At 40.7% G+C, this 19,770-nt stretch overlaps 2 protein-coding genes across 15 annotated transcripts in view; one reads left to right on the top strand and one right to left on the bottom strand.

Moving 5' to 3' along the window:
• Positions 1 to 19,770, top strand: part of ATF1 (activating transcription factor 1) — a 255,115-nt gene that overhangs the window by 170,720 nt on the left and 64,625 nt on the right. The window lies entirely within an intron of this gene.
• SLC11A2 (solute carrier family 11 member 2) overlaps positions 1 to 19,770 on the bottom strand; it is a 53,991-nt gene that overhangs the window by 17,946 nt on the left and 16,275 nt on the right. For 7 of the 14 annotated variants that reach the window (XM_072765271.1, XM_026000327.2, XM_072765274.1 and 4 more), the window contains 13 exons: positions 19,555 to 19,674; positions 18,087 to 18,193; positions 17,502 to 17,572; positions 17,322 to 17,389; positions 15,463 to 15,618; positions 14,660 to 14,818; positions 13,755 to 13,841; positions 12,469 to 12,588; positions 12,174 to 12,323; positions 11,174 to 11,247; positions 10,416 to 10,569; positions 8,697 to 8,750; positions 1,026 to 2,285 (listed from right to left, as the gene is read on the bottom strand). In XM_072765271.1, coding sequence (XP_072621372.1) covers positions 2,208 to 2,285; positions 8,697 to 8,750; positions 10,416 to 10,569; positions 11,174 to 11,247; positions 12,174 to 12,323; positions 12,469 to 12,588; positions 13,755 to 13,841; positions 14,660 to 14,818; positions 15,463 to 15,618; positions 17,322 to 17,389; positions 17,502 to 17,572; positions 18,087 to 18,193; positions 19,555 to 19,674 — 1,398 coding nt within the window. In that variant the 3' untranslated portion in view covers positions 1,026 to 2,207. Of the gene's footprint in view, positions 1 to 1,025; positions 2,286 to 6,354; positions 7,820 to 8,696; positions 8,751 to 10,415; positions 10,570 to 11,173; positions 11,248 to 12,173; positions 12,324 to 12,468; positions 12,589 to 13,754; positions 13,842 to 14,659; positions 14,819 to 15,462; positions 15,619 to 17,321; positions 17,390 to 17,501; positions 17,573 to 18,086; positions 18,194 to 19,554; positions 19,675 to 19,770 lie in introns of those variants that run through there. The other 7 variants (XM_072765273.1, XM_026000326.2, XM_072765272.1 and 4 more) reach the window with 2 other exon arrangements.

Below are 19,770 nucleotides of genomic sequence, written 5' to 3'. Positions count from 1 at the left end.
TGCTTCTCTCTCTCCCTGTCCATCCCCGCTGTTCGTTCTCTCTCTCAAATGAATAAATAAAATCTTTTAAAAAAATCCAGATTTGTATATCATAAAGTAGAGAATGACTAAATGTTAACTTACAAGTGTACCCAAGACTCACTCTTTAGAAATCAGTCTCCTCTACCAGTTTTAGCATGACTCAGTTTATCCAATTTTTTAATTACAAGAGTTGTATGACCTGTCGGGTATACTTATAAACTTTTGTAAACTCTAGTCTCTTCTCAGTAACAAACAGCTAAAGGAGGGAGAGGAGTTATAGAATCCTCCAAGTACTTAGTCTCTGTTTAACCAAGCACTTCATCTTTTTAGGAGTGGCTAAACAGGATTTTTTAACCTTTTTTTCTTTCTCCTAACACTCCCTAAGTAATGAAACTGAGAAATTTAATTGCCCAGGAAGGGAGGAAAATCCAAATCAGTTCATCTTAGAGTTGCTATTTATGTATAAAGGAATCTAAAATACTGAAACTCATTTTAAAAATCTCTTTTTCAAGTTAAACCTGGTAATTGATGTTAATTTAGTTTCATTTTTTAAGATCAGAAGGACTCTAACCTACATTGGAAGGATGCTACTCTTACCAGAAGTTTAAAGGGCCTCTGAAATAGAAATGAGAGAATTTTAAAATATCATCCTAGAAAACTTGCCACTTAGAAGGCCAAGTCTTTATAAATGAAGATAAGCAATGTCTGGATTAAAAAAAAAAAAAAGTCTTACTGGAAAGCACTAAATTTTAAAATAAAACAGATCAGATTTTTACCTTTTAAGCTGAAAGAGGAAAACAATGCTCAAAGTCATACAAAAGCTGCAGTGTTTGCAAACTCAATGCCTTTGTGGCTAGAAGGAAATGAAGGTGTGTGTGTGTGCCACCCTGGAGTATGATCCATTAAAATGCATAGCTGCCATTCAATTCCAGCCAAGTGTAATTCCACGCAGGAATGGGAGCCCAGTGTTGAAAATCTTTTCAATCAGATAATTAGGCAAAATCTTTTAATTTTTAAGTATTAACTTTTTTATTATAAAAATCTTAAGGAAAAAAGTCCCAGTTAAGAAAAGGGGTCAAAACAAGTCTATAACCCACATGTAGGCAGGCAGTTTATGACATGAGAACTAGTTGTTTAAGTCCTAGATATTTACTGGGTATAAATATCTTAAAATAAAATGCTTAGCATTCAGGGAAATTCAACGTTAGAAATAGCCATTCCTGGAAATAGACTTTGGACCTAGAAATGGTGTTTGGAGTTTTAATGGGAAAAAATGGGAAGAAAAGACATGGTAGGACTCTGCAAACATCAAAAAGAAAACAAATACCTCCATCATCTTCTGTTGGGACTTACAAAGTTAAATGTTAGAAGTTTCTTCTTTTTATACCTACAACGGGAATGCTAGAATGGGCTGAGTTACACTATCCCATGGAAAAACGGATCATTGGTTCGAGTATAGTTTCTGAATCTTCTTACAAGGTATTAAGCTCTTTGGAAAATACCATCATACCTCTGATTAGTTTTCAAGAAAAGCAACAGAGAGAATTAAAATTACAAAGCACACCAATAACCACGACTAAATATGACTGCTGAAAAGAAGAAACATTTTCCTTAGAAATGATGTGCTGGTATCAAGTAGTTGCTAAGGGTCTGGTCAATTAAAACCAAAGTGGAATTTAACTGGCCATAGTCAAGTATCACTTTTAAAGGTAAGTTAATTTGACCAGATCATTCTGAAAAGGAGTATTCATTACTCCCTCTCCTTTCTAGTTGCGACCCAGATAAAACAAATATCTGATTTATCTGAATACTATCTTAAAAAAAAAAAATCTGTTAATTTTATATAACCTTAAAACTCTACCCAAACTGGTATGTTCAGGTTTACATAAATATATATGCATATATATATTTTACAATTCCAGAAGTCAAGACACAAGCCCATAGGGGTGTGTGGCCAGGATGGGCCATTTACCTCTGGCTATTGTAGGACTGTTGAGGTGGATGGGTCTCTGTCCTACAGTAACAGCTGTCAGCTTTTAACACCCTTCCCATGAGGAAATCTTTGCCTTTTGTTCAAAACATCTGAACAAAACTCACCTCTGAACTAACAGAGAATATGTTAACAGGACACCTGGACAAAAAGGACTAAGAGAAAGTGATTCTTATACAGTCTCTCAGGCTGTTAGTCATCTAGACACAAGTGAGTCAGCATCCACGGTGTTCAGAAGGTAGAGTTCAGGCTGAGCTGTCAATCCCAGATGGTACTAAGGACAAAAAAAAAAAAAAAAAAAAAAAAAAGGCAAAGGGTTAGACTGATTTGCAAGTATTTAAATATTATAACTGGCATGTGAATACCTATAATCAGTACATCAATATAGGTCTTTTCCCAGTACTGCTATCTTGATTTTTATTTTAGAATAGAAATAGCTTGTAGATTCATGAATGATTTATGGCACATAAAACAATAGCTAGCAGCTGAAATAGTTAAGAACTGAGATAGTGCCAAATGCCCTCAGCAAAATTTGCACTTTGACTATTTTTGTGACATACTTGCCACAGGATAGCTGCCTTTTTTTTTCTTTCTTTTTTTAAAGATTTTATTTATTTAGGACCCCTGGGTAGCTCAGTTGGTTAAGTGTCTGCCTTCCACTCAGATCAGGATCCCAGGGTCCTGGGTTTGAGCCCTATGTCGGGCTCTCGGTTCAGTAGGAAGCCTGCTTTTCCTTCTGTCCCCTGCTCAGGCTCTGTGTGTCAAATAAATAAAATATTTTTAAAAAAGGATTTTGACAGAGACAGAGTGTGCATGTGCACAACCAATGAGGGGTGGGGGAGGACAGAGGGAGAGGGAATAGCAGACTCCCCACTGAGCAGGAAGCCAGACTGACTCTGGGACCTGAACTGCTTGACTGACAGACAATCAGACACCCCAGGATGGCTGCTTCTGATTAGGACATTGAGAGCAAACACACGGAGTGATTCTGTATTCTATTACTGTTTTAGAAATCAAATAAATTCTAAATAACTAAAATAAATATTAAATACTAATTCTAAATTATTAGAATTAAATACTAATTATAAATCCTGAGCTCAGTCTAAATCCTGAGTCCTATTATCCAGGCCTCATGATCTTTTGGCACCTCGAGCAGAGAAAAGCCTTTCTTTTTTTTTTTTTTTTTTTTGAGAAAAGCCTTTCATTAAGAAAAGAAAAAAACGTGGGCAGCCCAGCTGGCTCAGTGGTTTAGCGCTGCCTTCGGCCCAGGGCGTGATCCTAGAGATCTGGGATCGAGTCCCACGTCGGGCTCCCTACATGGAGCCTGCTTCTCCCTCTGCTTGTGTCTCTGCCTCCTTCTCTCTCTGTGTGTCTCTCATGAATAAATAAAATCTTAAAAAAAGAACGTGCTGGGAGAGGGAAATGACCTATGGGTCCCAAATGTTTGTCAGGCTGAATTGGAATCACGTGGGCTGCTTTTAAAATGCACAGCCAGACACCTTCCTGGAAACTTGAATCTCTAGTATTTGTTTTGAACTAGGCTCCAAACCCAGCGTGGAGCCTATAACCGGGCTTGAATTCATGACCCTGAGATCGAGACCTGAGCTGAGATCCAGTCAGATGCTTAATTGGATGCTTAACTGATGGAGCCACCCAGGAGCTGCCCTTTTTTTTTTTTTTTTTTTTTAAAGATTTTATTTATTCATTCATGAGACAGAGAGAGGCAGAGACACAGGCAGAGGGAGAAGCAGGCTCCATGCAGGGAGCCTGACGTGGGACTCATCCCAGGACTCCAACATCATGCCCTGGGCTGAAGGCAGATGCTCAACTGCTGAGCCACCCAGGCGTCTTTTTCTCCCCCTCCGAATCCCTATGATTTGTGTTGGGATTTGTGAAGTTGTGGTTTACTCCTTTTCTCTTCCCTACACACAGAGACAATCACTGAATCTCATTTTAGCCCTACTGTTATTACTTAGGGCTCTAGGAATGTTATCACCCCTTGGCATCAAAAGCCTGTGAGTTAATACAGAACGGAGACTGTAAATCTATAGGAGAGTCTATTATAGTATAGTGGAAAAGGTACCAGAGTAGGGTTCTAGCTCCAACCTTGCCACCTCCTGTGACCTTGAGCAAGTCCATGTACCCTTTTGGATGGAGCCTTATCCTCTTTATTTGTAAGAGGGGAGTATATGCTACATTTAAAAATGTTAGTCTTCAACAAATGTAATTTCTTAACACAAATTGCCCCGAATACCTCACAAGCTTGTGATGACTGTGTAAAGACGATCCCAGATGAAGCGCAAGATAAAACTATTCTAGGAACAGCGGGCTAGGAAATGATTAACACTGGCCTTGGGGCAGAGAGACAACTCTTCAGACAAGTCTAGTTATTCACTTCAAGGTCTTAACATCTCATTTTTTTTTTTAAGATTTTATTTATTTATTCATGAGAGACAGAGAGAGAGAGGCAGAGACAGGGGCAGAAGAAGAAACAGGCTCCATGCCGGGAGCCTGACATGGGACTCGATCTGGGGTCTCCAGGATCATGCCCTGGGCTAAAGGCGGCGCTAAACCACTGAGCCACCCGGGCTGTCCAACATCTCAGATTTTAACCTGAGCAATTGTCAGATACACTATGAATTCACTGCAGCCTTTTCACGAGAGCTGAGGTGGTGGGCTTCCTCATTATATAGTAGGCAAGGGTTGATTACTCCCATGATCCCCAGAGTCACTCGGATGACTTATCAGAACCTCCTTGTTGGCGAACTTTGACATACTGCTCTGAGACACTGAGAAATGGGGCTAAATGACACAGGAATAGGCTAAATACTGTAAAGGGTAGGGAGGTAATCCAAATGAGTAAGCCTAATAGTTCTTAGCTACTATTGGCGTAGGATCAGAGGGGCCGGCCCTGTCCATTTTCTGTGCTTACCAAAAATCCTTCAAAGTTGTTTCAAATTTAGCACAGGCCAAACAATATTAGTCTACCAGTTGGCAACTTGTTAGTTAAAATTTATTTTATCACTAATCAGAGTATCACGCAAATGCTCTGATGTGTTCCCGGTATTAAGAACTTGATGTCTTGACCTTGCACAAAGTGTGTACTGTGTATTATATAGGATGGTTTGCGGACGACTGGGTGGCCCAGCAACTGAGCGTCTGCCTTTGGCTCAGGGATGGAATCCCACATCGGGCTCCCTGCATGGAGCCTGCTTCTCCCTCTGCCTGTGTCTCTGCCTCTCTCCCTGGGTCTCTCATGAATAAATAAAATCTTTAAAAGAAAAAATAAAGGATAGTTTGGTAATGATATGTGGGCTCTGGAGTCAAGCTATTCAAGTCAAAGTGCCAACTGCTTATTTACCAGCAATGTTATGTGGGGAAGTTATTTTACTTTTTGGCCCTTGGATATAGGGCCATATCAGCCTCCTCCATAAAGAGGCCGATCCTCTTGTAACAATTAAATGAGGTCATGGGAGTGCTCAGACCAAGACTAGCGATACGGTGGTCAGTGTTAGTGGTTTTTAACATTCATAAGCTAAGGTGCCACGAGAAACCAACATGGTTAGATTCACTGGTCCCATCCAACAAAGGAGCAGAGAGCATTCCAAAGGGCAGGACTAAAAGAAATGTCTCAAATCAGGATATTCAAATTGTTGCATCCTACTGAGTTTTGAAATTAAACTCAAGGTAAGTAGGGAGAGCTAAATGAGTGAGGTCAACACAGAGAACAAAATTCCCAGATTACTTCTATCACGTACGGTATTTGGCTCCAGTAAGACACAGGAAAAGCTTACAGAGAAAGGGAAAATGAAGTTCTGGTGACAACCTTGAGATAAATGAAGTGCTGACTTAGATTTTCCTGTCATTTGTATGGTGACAGGTCCAGTAGCTTTACTGGGCTTTTGTCTTTGTTTTTATTAAATGGTGCCAATATTTCCATTTTTATCAGTTCTGCCAAAATGCTATCCATTTTTAAGCTAAACAATTTTGGTTTCTCTTTTCAAATACTCATACTTTTTATTGGCAGCATGTATGGAATATAAAAACCTACTTCAATGGTGAAACAAGACTACAGATAAAAAGGCAAAATAACAATTTTTTTTTAGTTTAAATATGGTAATGATATGACCTTTACCAACAGCAAAACTATTTGATTAAACTGGTATTAGTGTTGGGTGTCTGCAGTTCATCAAGTCTTCTCAAGACTAAACCTATTTACACCCCCATCCCTTTAAAAGAGAAAATCACTAACAATGTGGGCTTAAAATGTCATCCAAGTGGTGGCTGATGTTGCAGTATTTCAAAATAATTTTCAAGGTCAAAAAAATACCCAGGAAACCAAATAGGAAAAGGAAAAAAATTTTAATTACAAACCAAGTTTACATACTGTTAAGTGGGCACCAATAGCTCAGTTATAACCACTTGTAATACCACTAGCGGGACCTCACAGGAGCCAAACTACATCTCTTCCCACCCTTTGACTCCCGGTGTGCAGTAACAGCACAATTATTTCATGTCACATTTATGGAGAACAAGGACCACTTTACATAAAGTACAAGTGTATACCCTTAACATTCCACAGAAACACTGCACATGCGGGCACTGGGACATTTCATAAGCATGGTTTATTGCACCCAGAGTCCTGGCTGAAGCACATTTTCTTTCTGATGGGATCAAATGGAAGATGGTATGGGAGTATCTTTAACACTGTGAAACACTACACACATAGTATTATAAAATGCCATTTGACTGGGAAGAAATTTTCCATCACCATAAGTCATAAACAAAACTTTTAAAAGAAAACAAGCAGCTTTACCTAAACTTCTAAATATTGTGAACCTGAGACTGACTGGATCCATCCAGACTCAGGGCAAAGGTAGTGTTATCGTACTGTCTTTACAAAGACTTTTTCTTGTCAAGTATGCCTTCACCTGGTACAGCCAGATGAGAGACCAAGAGGTCAGTCCCCGGGATCTTCACAGAATACCCTTAGGATGTTTGGGGAATGACGACAGGGAGAGGGGCAGATGTGAGGAGGGACAGTTAGGGAAATTTCTCTTTCATGATCGTGTGCCCTATTACTTAAGGGGCTAAGATAAGGTACCGTCAGTGAAACACAGCAGTTTATCCTTAATGCCTTATAAAAGATAATCCATCCAGTCTGTGCTCGACTGTGTGCAAAATGTTAGCAATAATGCATTGAGGGGCTCAGATGAATACAAAGTATCAATCAACCAGGACTCCAGATGTAAAGCTCCAAAAATGAGAAGTCCTTCAATGCCACTCCCATTAATGTTCTCAACAAGTCCATGGTTCTAACAGACCTGTTATTTATCTCCACCAAACAAATGTGATTTGATTTGATTTGATATAATCATATAATCCCAGGCTCCACAGGTAAAAAAAAAAAAAGTCAGAAGTGGCTGAAGAGCAGCAGCTTCAGGCCGAAGGGACCCATGTCCTCTGACTCCAGAGCTCCACCATCTGGTCTCAAAGCTTTTCCCTCTGAGGGAATGGCTGAAGAGAGGTAGCCCAGTGCAACCTTGCTGAGAGAGAACTTTCAACCATAGTGAGTCCCACTGACTTGCTGAGAGAGAAAGAGCTTTGCAACAGTTATGTCCACAGCTCCTGAGATTGCCTTGCAAGTTGTCTTGGGCATGCTTCGGAAAACCATGACAATTCTGGTAGGAGGTGTCTTTTAGGAATAAAACAGATGACTCTTCTTTCCTTAAGCCTTTTCTCCTCATTCCAAAATCTCATGAGAATGTCAGTTCGTAAGTGCTACCATCTTTTTCTATAACCAACCTCCTGAATGAGGAAGGTGAAGGTTTTAAAACTGTATGTACTCAAGAGTAATACCAGCAGGAAAGCTCTGTACTAACATGAAAGTTAAGAAAATCGGAACTCCCAAGAAAATCCTGATAAGCTTCCATCTCTGAGGAAATCTGCTCAGTGATTTCCCAAGGTGATTAATAATCACCACCTACATGTAAGCTTTGCTCTTTGTTCGTTTATCATCCTCTTTATGCTTTCTCATCCCTCTTAACTTCCACCAAGAAATTTAAAGTGGAAATAAGGTAAAAGAATCCTGAACCTGAAAGAGGTAGATGTTTCATAATTTTATATTTAATATGGATGAGACCACTTGAGTTGAGACTTAATTTTTTTATGATTAAAATGACTGACAGGGTATGCATAAGGAAAGTATTTCTCAGCCTTTTATCTTTTTATAAACAAAACTTGCATACCCATTCTATAATTACCCATTCTATAATTTGTCTTATGAAAAATTTATTATATTTCTCAATATGTTTTTTTTAAACACATAGCCTGGTTAAGAATCATGCATACAGGATTCTCTCTCAAAAGGATAAAACAAATTTGTATTGGAATTATAGCAGCAAATATCAGCTTTTCAAAGATCCTGTCTAATCCAGTTCCCAGGTTAAGAGGTCAGGAAGAAAAAAAACTCCATCTTCCAAACATAGTGAAATAAAGTTTTTCCCAACAAACAGTTGAGTGCAGTTTGTGCAACAGCACATACTTTTGGCTTTGTTCACACAGTAAACCATAGAAACACACTGGCTCTGATGGCTACCTGTGGGAGATAGGCAGACTGATCCAGTGTTTACTTAGTATAGCCACCAGTGCCTTGTCCGGTCAGCAGGACTTTAGAGATGCTTACCGTGTGCCCACAGTCCAGGAAGGACATGCCCAATGCAATCAAACATTGCCAACCCTGAAAGACAAAGTATGGTCATCATTCACCAACCTCTCTGCAGAGCCCTCTTACCCATCACGATGACTCACATTGCACTGCTGGGATGCAAACCTGCTCTCTTCCTTGAGCATCCAGCTCTGCTCCTCTCCTCTCCTACCATCCAGGTCCCACAAGTCATTCTACCAACCCCACACCTTCTTCAAAACATCCTGGAATCTGCCTTCCTCAACAGTTTCTTCATACTATTTTGAATATCAAAGTCTCTGTTCCTACTGCTTTATGCTTGTCATTTGTTTCTTTTGTACAACTGGGAGTCCCTGAGGACCACTCTCTTCAGCTCTCCCCCATTCCTCACAATGCAGGCGGAGGTGGAGGTAATGAGTGACAGATTGAGACAACTGGGACTATATCCCCAGCTGCTCTAGGAAGTGTTTTGGGGCTTAACAGCAGTAACCCACCCTGGAATCAGTCCTCAGCCTAAAAATGGGTCTTCAACAACCTAGAGAGTCTCAGAATGACTGAAGACAACTCAGTGTCTTTGTAACCACTTTGCAGGAAGAAGGATCCCCTTAACCTCTACAGTGAATAATTCTTAAAATAATTCCTATCAAGGACATATTCAGTTACTTGGGTTTCCCTGGAGTAAATCCTTAGATTATAGGTTCAGCATAATCTTAGTGCCCAAGGTTTACTGGAAGAAAAGAGGAAAAGATATGCCAATCCAAGATGTAATTCAATAGATGTAATTTCAATAGTCACTAAAGTGATTTTCTCAATCTAGTACTTAACCTGTGGCAGATACTGCCATGGGGACTAGGTAAGTGTTAAAAACATAAGCAGGTCTCCAGCCTCCATCCTTAACCATTTTCTGCAGCAGATAAGGTATAAATTCTGCTGTCCCTAAACCTCCACACTTGCATTTTTCAGAAAAACCTGTAGAGAATAGGGAGGTGGGTTTGTTGTTTCTGTCACTAGAACTATTTTCCATTACTGCAAGTAATGTTATAGAAGATTTAGAAAATAGCGAAAAGAACATATCCATCACAGTACCATTCCAACACAACTATCACCATTTTTTACATAATTTACCTGACTTTTGAAAAAAATTTTGATCATACTGGAATACATTATTCTGCATTCATTTTCTGTGTATCTATGATTTTATAACCATCATTTTTAAATAACTCTAGAGTAATTCAATGAAAGAATATCATTATTCTTTCTTTAGTAGACAGCTATTAAATGGCAGAGCTGAGCAGGGCTGTGAACTCACATGTATCCCCCAACAAAGCTCTGACATCACACCAACCCCATCTTGTGCCACTCTCTACTTTCTATATTGTTCTTTTAGTTCCCCAAACACACTATACTCTCTTATCAGAAATTATTAAGAATGAAAGCCAGATGGAAGTGACATGATAGCTCTTAGGAATCAAAATAAATTTTATGATTAAAAATACTGTTTAACCACAGCTGACTAAGAATTTCACGTAAACTGTCTAAATAATTTGGATATAAGACTGTTACGTGCTATGTATACTATATTATATATATACACATATATATATACACACACAAATAATTGTTATGTGCTCTTTTTGGGACCTTTCATTTTGGTGTCAGTAAGCCTCATCTCTACCATCTCTGATACCTACATCCCTGGCCCCTCTTGAATGGACTTACCAAGTAAAACACAAAGCTCAGATAAGCCACACAGACCACAGCAGCTACCACATACAATGCCACATGCCCTAGTTCCTGGACATAAACCAGGACAAAGTACATGTTGATGGAACAGACGATAAGGACCAAGATTCCGCCTGCAATCCTCCAGCCTCTGCAAAAGAATCATCAGTCACTGGTGGAATAGTCCAACCCAACCACAAGCAGAAAAGGACACTGTCAGGATACTGATAGGACAGGAGTTAAGAGGCATTTCAAAATGAACTGAAACGTGTTCTTACTATGTCCCAGTTAGATTAAATGAGCCAAAGTGAGACACCAATAGGAAGAAAGAGAGGGGAAAATACTGTCAAATAACCCCTAGTATTTAAGTCTCTAGAATATACAAGTAATAAGTACCTAACAGATACAACAAATAATTCAAACACCCCATACTCTTTAAAAATGCATATAAAGATGTATATGCTTTTCTCATTAAGATCATTTAACATGGAATTAAGGGGCTTTACACTTCAGCGGCTGAAGCTGAAGAATTAAAGCCCTAAAAGTGGGACTGTCTTGTGCTAGAAATGAAGAACGTGCTTGCCCTCTTCACCACATTCACAGTCTCTGTTCTCTAAGCCAAAGACTGAGAGGCACTCCAGTATTCACCTCTCAAAACATGTGGTTCCCGTACATGACTCATTTCCTGACTGGCCTGTTCAATGAAGACACCCTTCCCCCACATATTTTTGGGGAATTGAGAGAAGTACACTCACAGTCCATTGGCAAAGTCATTCATTACTGGCCGTAAGCTCGTAAATGTGAGGATGGGTATCAGAGCAAAGGGAAGCTGGAAAAGAAAGAATGAAGATCAGATGGGACCACTGGAGATCCATTATCACTCCAAAGAGCAGCACTATTAGCAAAAGGGAAACACACACCCTGCCTCATCTACTCTGAGAGAAATTACGCCTATCGTCCCAATATGCTCATGCATTATGTTGAAACCTGTAGAATGTCATGGACCTAGCATCGATTCTGATCCAGTGTCTTTAAAAAATTCGTATCTGCCTTGTCTTTTTTTTTTTTAAGATTTTATTTATTTATTTCTGAGAATACACAGAGAGGAGAGAGAGAAGCAGAGACACAGGCAGAGGGAGAAGCAGGCACCATGCAAGGAGCCTGATGTGGGACTCAATCCCGGGTCTCCAGGATCAGGCCCTGGGCCGAAGGCGGCGCTAAACCGCTTGAGCCACCCGGGCTGCCCCGCCTTGTCTTTTTAACCTCCATAGGACCTAGTAGGATCTTATGTTATTTAATGTTTGTTTGGATTAAAAAATAGTAATTTTATACTCTATATAGCAGATTAATTCCCATTCAACAAGCTTTTCACAAACCAAATCATTTCTAAAAGCTTTTTATTTTTTTAAAGATTTATTTTTTATTCATTCATTCATTCATTCATTCATGAGACACACAGAGAGAGAGAGGCAGAGACACACACAGGCAGAGGGAGGAGCAGGCTCCACACAGGGACCCTGACGTGGGACTCGATCCCGGGTCTCCAGGATCCGCCCTGGACTGAAGGCTGTGCTAAACCGCTGAGCCACCGGGGCTGCCCCCTAAAAGCTTTTTAGATACCAGGATTCCAAACATTTACTACAGACTGAGACTGTGTGTCTTTCTTTCCCCAGCACTACAGGCTTGGTACATAAGAGCAATACATAATGCTGCCTGATTAAATGGGATGGGAGTTTCCCCATCTTCCCTCCTTACCTGTAAGCTCTGCAGCACATTCAGGAAGTCATTCATCCCTGTCAGATGCTCGACATCCTGGAAGATGGCAACAAGCAGAGTGGGGATGATGGCAATAGAGCGAGTCAGAATCACTCGGGCAAAACGTGACCACCTTAGGTTCAGAAATCCCTGGAAGAGAACACAGAAGCAGGATGAAATGTCTAGAATAGGAAACAAAGAAAGGTTTGGGGAGGCTCTAGAAACATGGGATTAAAAAGTAACAAAAGGGCAATGTTTTCTTCCCCTAATCTATACCAGTCAGAACAGCACATACCTCCATGACAAACTGGCCAGAATAGGTTCCTGTCATGGTGGAGCTCTGTCCTGCGGCCAGGATCCCCACCGCCCAGATGTAGAGTGCAGCAGGCCCAAAGTAACATCCCAGTACAACACCCTGGGAGAAGCAGGGGAGAAAGATGCTGAGTCAGTGATCTGCTTAGACAACGCCCAAAACAGAATTTCTCTACAGCATTTCTCCCTCTTTGCTATATACCAAGCCTACAACAAATGCTGTGCTGGGAGCTATCCCAATAGCTAGATTCAGGACCTGATCTTATTTTAGAGGCCCTCGACTTAAATTTTGCTGGATATTCCTTCCTTCTTTTGCTTAGTCTTTCCTCTTCTCCAAGTTCCTAAAGCCTTCATCCTCAACCTAGATCCTAAGTACATAAAAAAAAAAAAGTCTAGGGCAGCCCCGGTGGCTTAGTGGTTTAGCGCCACCTTCAGCCCAGGGCGTGATCCTGGAGACCCAGGATCGAGTCCCACATCAGGGTCCCTGCATGGAGCCTGCTTCTCCCTCTGCCTGTGTCTCTGCCTCTCTCTCTCAATCTCAATCTTTCTGTCTTTAATAAATAAGTAAATTCCTGGGATCCCTGGGTGGCGCAGCAGTTTGGCGCCTGCCTTTGGCCCAGGGCGCGATCCTGGGGACCTGGGATCGATTCCCACATCGGGCTCCCGGTGCATGGAGCCTGCTTCTCCCTCTGTGTCTCTGCCTCTCTCTCTCTCTCTCTCTCTGTGACTATCATAAATAAATAAAAATTAAAAAAAAATAAAATAAAATAAATTCTTAAAAAAAAAAAAGTCTACACATTTCCCAAATTATATTACTTAATACACTATCTGGAAGATAGTAACAGGAGTAAAGAGAAAGGTCAAATACATTTGGGAAATACTACATAAATTATGTATTCTACTCTTGGGAGGTTCATAACATAACCAGCATAAAAAAGACTACTAAGAGGTCCCAATAAAGAATACTTAAAAAAAAAAAAAAAAAAAAAGAATACCAGGAACACTCTCTTTAGTCTCCTCCAATTAGCATCCTATGAAACAATATACTACCAACATAACCCTGGGAACTGCTGATACAGTTCATCTTTCAGCTCATCCTCTATTCCCTCCCATGTAATTCAAAAATGGCTGTCCAGCATCTAGACCTCTGAAATAAATGACACTCCAGGGAAGATAGGTTCAGCTCTGAAGTGAACCCACAAAAAAGATCAGACACTATACCAAGAATACTGATTCAGGAGCAGTGATCACAAATCTGAATAGGCTTACCCCTTTGTAGATGTCCACAGCCAATGTTGAGTTATCATCAGGAAAAAGGTGAGAGTGGGGACTGCTGCTGTTTCTGCAGACTGCTACCTGGAACACAAATAAATTTAGGAGCAACTTTTATTTTTGAGGCAAGGACCAGACCAGAAGAGCTCTCCAGCAGATCACAAACTATAGGTCATATTCAAGTCCCCTAGGAGACATAGACTGGAGATAAGACACTGGATACAGGCTGTAACGGGAGCAGGGACTGGCAGCAATGGCACTGGTGACTTCCATAATCCTCCAACACCCTCATGCCATCAAAAATATTTACTGAGTTAAAAGTGTGTAAGGTAATATGTGAATTCTGGCTTGTTTTAAGTGATGGCAGAAAGAGAGGGCCCTTAAGAAATATGAGAAGAAAAAAAAAAAGAAATATGAGAAGAGTCCTAAGTCAAAGCAGACAGGAGTCAGAGGTCTTATAAATAGGCAATCAGGAATCAAGATGACAGAGAATTCAAAATGCAAAAGACTGTATCTTAGCCAGTTTCTATTTTCTGTTTATTGACTCCTCCCTACCTGTCCTCATGACCAAATGGCAGGACAGGTATGTAGGCTGGCAGTTGATAAACAGGAAACAAAAGTATATGACAAAGAGCCAAAAAGACATGAAACCACAAACACAACAGCATAGCATGAGGCAATCTTTATTTGTGGCAAACTCGCTTCTGAGCCAACAGCTGTGAAACACGAGTGTAGGTTTGGTCTGCCCCCAGACTCTAGATCCTGACTAGTGCAATAATAGGGGGCAGCCCTGAGGCTGGAGATAGGCCTCCCCTGAGCTCCAAGTCACTGCCATTTTGCCTACCCCATTCTGGCCTTCACCACCCTCACATTCACTATCACTCATAACCCCGGCTACTCACCACCTGGTCGTTGGTTTTTTCAAAAAACGCTTCTGCAAAGACGGAGACAACAAAGACGTTGATGATGAAGGAAACAAAGAGAGCAATGCAGGATTCAATGAAAAAGTACTTATTAGCTTCTCGAACTTCCTGCTTATTGGCTCGGTTTATCTGTCTGGACTAGAGAGATAAACAGTAACAGTCATTTTTTGGTTAGATTAAGTTTCCCTGTAATATTTCACGAACTTGGAGTTAGCTGGAAGATTTAGAGGGCAATTGACAATATAAAATGTGAGAAAACTTACTTACATCCCAGTTCATTAAGTGACTAAGAACTTCATGACCCTTTGACGGCACATTCTCCAAACAGGAAAATGATGACTATGTGCTACTGAGCTGTCAGTTACTGTGGTTAGAAGAACCACTGACATACAAAAACCACCTGATGTTCAGTCCTAAGAACCTTAATCATAAAGGCCTCTGAAATCTCCCAGCAAACTACTACATAAAACTAACTGATGAAACCTGGGTTGGGTTCTCTGCTCCTGATCTCCTCAAGGGACTCAGGCTTTTGAGATTTAAATACAAGAGACTTGGTGTACTTATGGACCTTTTATGAAGAATTTTAGTCCCAGTTTCTCTGTGGGGTCACTTATTTCTGGTCACTTTTGTGACAAAAACAGTCTGTGTGAAGTTTATAAACATCCAACAGTGAAAAAACCTTTTGCTCCTTCAGGGCTCTAACACTTTTAAAGTAAGTGTGTCCCCTGCAATTAAGGAAACATGAACTATCTGGAGGGCACAGATGGAAGGGCCATGCTCACCTTGACTAATGCAGAATGCAGGTACATATTGTGTGGCATGATGACAGCTCCCACGATGCCCACAGCCTGCTCAATCTGTGGGGTGTGACAGCCTGAACAGGATGGCAGGAACATGCCCTTGAGTACCTGGCTCTGGCTGGGCTTCACTGTAACATACTACATACCAACATAATAACTATTAGAATATGAGACCAGTGGAGGAACATTAGTACTAGGAAACACTCAACATCCATTGCTCCTTACAACACTTTCTTCAACAACCAAGCAGTGTGAGGGACTTGCTGCCAGACATCTGAGAATTCAGGATTGGGATATCCAGATATTTCATGTCATATTTTAGATATACAAAATAGATATGTGGAGAAGGTCATTAATATTCTTTTTTTTTTTAAATAATGATTTTTATTTATTTATTTTTAAATCTTTTTTTTATTTTTATTTATTTATGATAGGCACACAGTAAGAGAGAGAGAGAGGCAGAGACATAGGCAGAGGGAGAAGCAGGCTCCATGCACCGGGAGCCTGATGTGGGATTCGATCCCGAGTCTCCAGGATCGCGCCCTGGGCCAAAGGCAGGCGCCAAACTGCTGCGCCACCCAGGGATCCCTAATATTCTTTTTTTTTTAAAAGATTTTATTTATTTATTCATGAGAGACACACAGAGAAAGAGAGAGAGAGAGGCAGAGGGAGAAGCAGGCTCCATGCAGGGAGCCCGATGTGGGACTCGATCCTTGGTCTCCAGGATCATGCCCTGGGCTGAAGGCAGCGCCAAACCGCTAAGCCACTGGGGCTGCCCAGGTCATTAATATTCTAAAGAAATACATGGCTAGTAAGGGCCTCATTGACATTAGCTTCATAATCACTCCTAGGATACAGATCCAAGAATATAGTCAATTCTGGATTATCCACAATTATTCCTCTATTCAGGACACCTGGGTGGCTCAGTGGTTGAACATCTGCCTTTGGCTCAGGGCGTGATCCTGGAGTTCTGGGATTGAGTTCCAGATCGGGCTCCCTGAAGGGAGCCTGCTTTTCCCTCTGCCTATGTCTCTGCCTCTCTTGGATAAATAAAATCTTTAAAAAATAAAAAGATAAAAAAATAAAAGTTATTCAGGCCAAACTGGCTAAACAAAGAGTTTATAACAACTAAACACGGAAAGCTACTATTCTTGCATATAATGGTTCTGATTCCTAGGAGTATCTGGGTTGGGGCAAAAACTAGAAAGCATATATTATATCCTTTATAGTTTCTTTTTTTTTTAATTTTATTTATTTATGATAGTCACAGAGAGAGAGAGAGAGAGAGAGGCAGAGACATAGGCAGAGGGAGAAGCAGGCTCCATGCAGGGAGCCCAACGTGGGATTCGATCCCGGGTCTCCAGGATCACACCCTGGGCCAAAGGCAGGCGCTAAACCACTGCACCACCCAGGGATCCCTATAGTTTCATAAACTGTTGCAACACAGAGAAAGTTCAAGCTACAGTTGGTATAAGCCAGGATAAGCAAAACCAGAATCTCTCCAAGTTAACCACCAGGAATAATCCTGCAACTCCCTCCTTAATCCTCTCCAACACTGCTTTATCATGGGACTGGCCAAATTGGAAGCAGGGAGTCTAGTCTACCAAGTCCTAAAAAAAAAAAAAATCTAATCATTTTTTTACCTATGAGCCCCAGCAGCCCTTCCCAGAGGCTTTAGATCTTTGCTATAGATCATATTTCTTCAAAATTGGCCTAGGCTGAATTGGCTTTTTGTTAACACATGTGATACAATTAAACATCCTAGCATTATACAGTCTTAAAAGAAAAGACAAGAGAACAGTCTTTTTTGGTTATGTTGATGAATTGCCAGCAACACTTGCCTCATATCCAAATGTGAGGGCCATAATGGTGATGAGAAAGCCAAAAAATGCTTCTAGCTTCCGTAAGCCTAAAAGGGAAAAATGCAACAGTTAGCTCACGAAAGGCAGACTTCTCCATCAGCCATATGATGGATGGAAAGTAACTCCTCTGACTGAGCCCTGCCTTCCCCCTCTCCTTACCATATTTGTCCAAGAAGAGAAATACGAAGGTATCTGCAATCGTGATGAGAACTCCACCCCACAGAGGAACCCTAGGTCAGAGATAAGAAATGGAGATTAAAGGAAAGAAAGGAAATGTTGGGAAACACTTCCAACAGCTCTCCAGATACACAACACTTGGAGAAGCAAGGATTGGCAAGAGAGGGGACAGTGGCAGGTCAGACCTTGCGTACTTTAGAATCACAGCCCCACGTGAATTAACAACATTCATTCCAAACTCTGTCTACTAAGTCAGACACTTAAAATATAAAGCTGAAAAGTATGGGTCTTACCCCTCTAGGAGCTCACTGTCTAGTGGGACAAACTGATATACAAATAAATAATTGTAACACACAATGTTGCACACTGTACAATAGATGTATGACAGGACAGGAGAACATGGAACATATAGAGCCTACAGCTGCTGGAAGAGAAGGTGGCTCCAGAAAGGTTCCACAGAAAAAAATAATACTTGAATCTTGAAAATGGAAAATCAGTTTGGTTTTTGTTTTTACATTTGCCTTGAAATATAGCGAAATAATACTTTCTGGAGGAAAACCCCCTCACCTTCCTACAGACAGGAGATTGATGGCAATGGCTGAGCCAATAACTTCTTGCATATCTGAGCCAATGATAGCCAGCTCCACCATCAGCCATAGGATAATTCGTGGGACCTAAATACCAAACAGCAGAAAGACATGGTTCTAATTAATCATTTCTAAGAACTTTCCCTACAGTTTGGAATTCACATTCAGCACTGACCCATCAATAGTACACCATAATGCTTCAGTCTAGTGATGAAGTACCAGAACTGGGCTCCACCTGGCCCATCACTGCACTGCGGACCCCGGGGAGAAAGCACCACTTCTATGTGGTGGTGCCTATGAGCCAAGGTCAGAGCAGCAGCTGATTCTAATTTTTTTTTTCTTACCTTCCACTCAACAAAGGAACAGAATTTCTAATCATTAATTTCCACTTAATTTCCTGCCTAAAAACAATCCAAAAGTTTTAGGGGAAAACGAGGACACTAATATGGTCAAAATATTGTTTAGGAGAGAATAGAAAATGACCACAGAAGAAAATATCCTGATCGTGGCTAAAGAGGGAAAACAAAAATGAAGAGGCTGGGGTCATCCTTAACGTAATGATAATACACAAGCAAGTAAAGAAGGAAAAATACGTAAAGGGACTCAGCAAACTGGTTGAAATTGCATGGCATATAAAACAGGAACCTAACCTGGTCAAACAATCCAGCTGAAAGACAAATTTAGTTAATACTAGCTCACTGAGGCCAAGAAGAAGAAAAGAACAAAACAAAACAAAACAAAAAAACCCCACCTTCTAGGACATACTACACAAAAAAATTGTCACAAAAAACAACTGTTAAGATACATGAAAGGAAACTACCAGAAATTATAAATTACTAAGATTTTTTTGAGAAGCATAAATGGGGGAGAAAGCAGATAAGGATAGTTTCTCACAGCCAGGAGAGGAGATTAAACATTTAGGACAAACCAGAAGCAGATCATGGTCTTATCTAAAGATGAAGGTAGGTTAAAACTATCTTCCAGACATAGGGTCCTCCTGCCTTAGGCAGCAATAAGAAAGGCCCAAAATGTCCAGAAAAAACCTGTGGAAGACAGTGTAACCTCCAGGGTCAGGGTAAATTAAAAAAAAATTACAAAGATCCTGCCACATAGAGTTTGTAGTAAAAAGGAAAATCTCGTTTTTCAAAATGATGACAAAGTCAAACAAAAAAGAAAATATGTGTAACAGTAATATGAATTTTCTATTCAGACTGAATTTTTCTAAGGAAGCTTTCTGGCAAAAAGTGAATCTCAAGTTAAATTCTTAGAAGGAGTACAGAAATATGGGTTGGCAGCAAGAGGGGCTATAGAATTTCCCTTGGGACTTAGCCTTAGGGCCACTGACCACCAAGTCCTCCACTATTTCAATATACCACGAAGCCAGCACATTCGGCCACACACACAGGTTCCTCTGAGATGAGAGACAAACAGGACACCACATTGCTCACCTTCGGGTACTGACGGTGACACACTTCAGCAAGATGCAGCCCTGTGACCACTCCCAGCCGAGCTGCAAGGCGCTGGAGCAGGAGCCCCACGATGGTGGCCAAGAGAAGAACCCAAAGCAACTAGACAGGAAAAAAAACCCATCATAACACTCATTAGACAAGTAGGGTGTTTTCATTTGGTTCGTTGGCAATGTGAATGAAAGAGCCCAGGTCAGG

Source organism: Vulpes vulpes, chromosome 8, assembly GCF_048418805.1.
Source record: "Vulpes vulpes isolate BD-2025 chromosome 8, VulVul3, whole genome shotgun sequence".
Classification (NCBI taxonomy): Eukaryota; Metazoa; Chordata; class Mammalia; order Carnivora; family Canidae; genus Vulpes; species Vulpes vulpes.
This window is presented reverse-complemented; position numbering and strand designations above follow the sequence as displayed.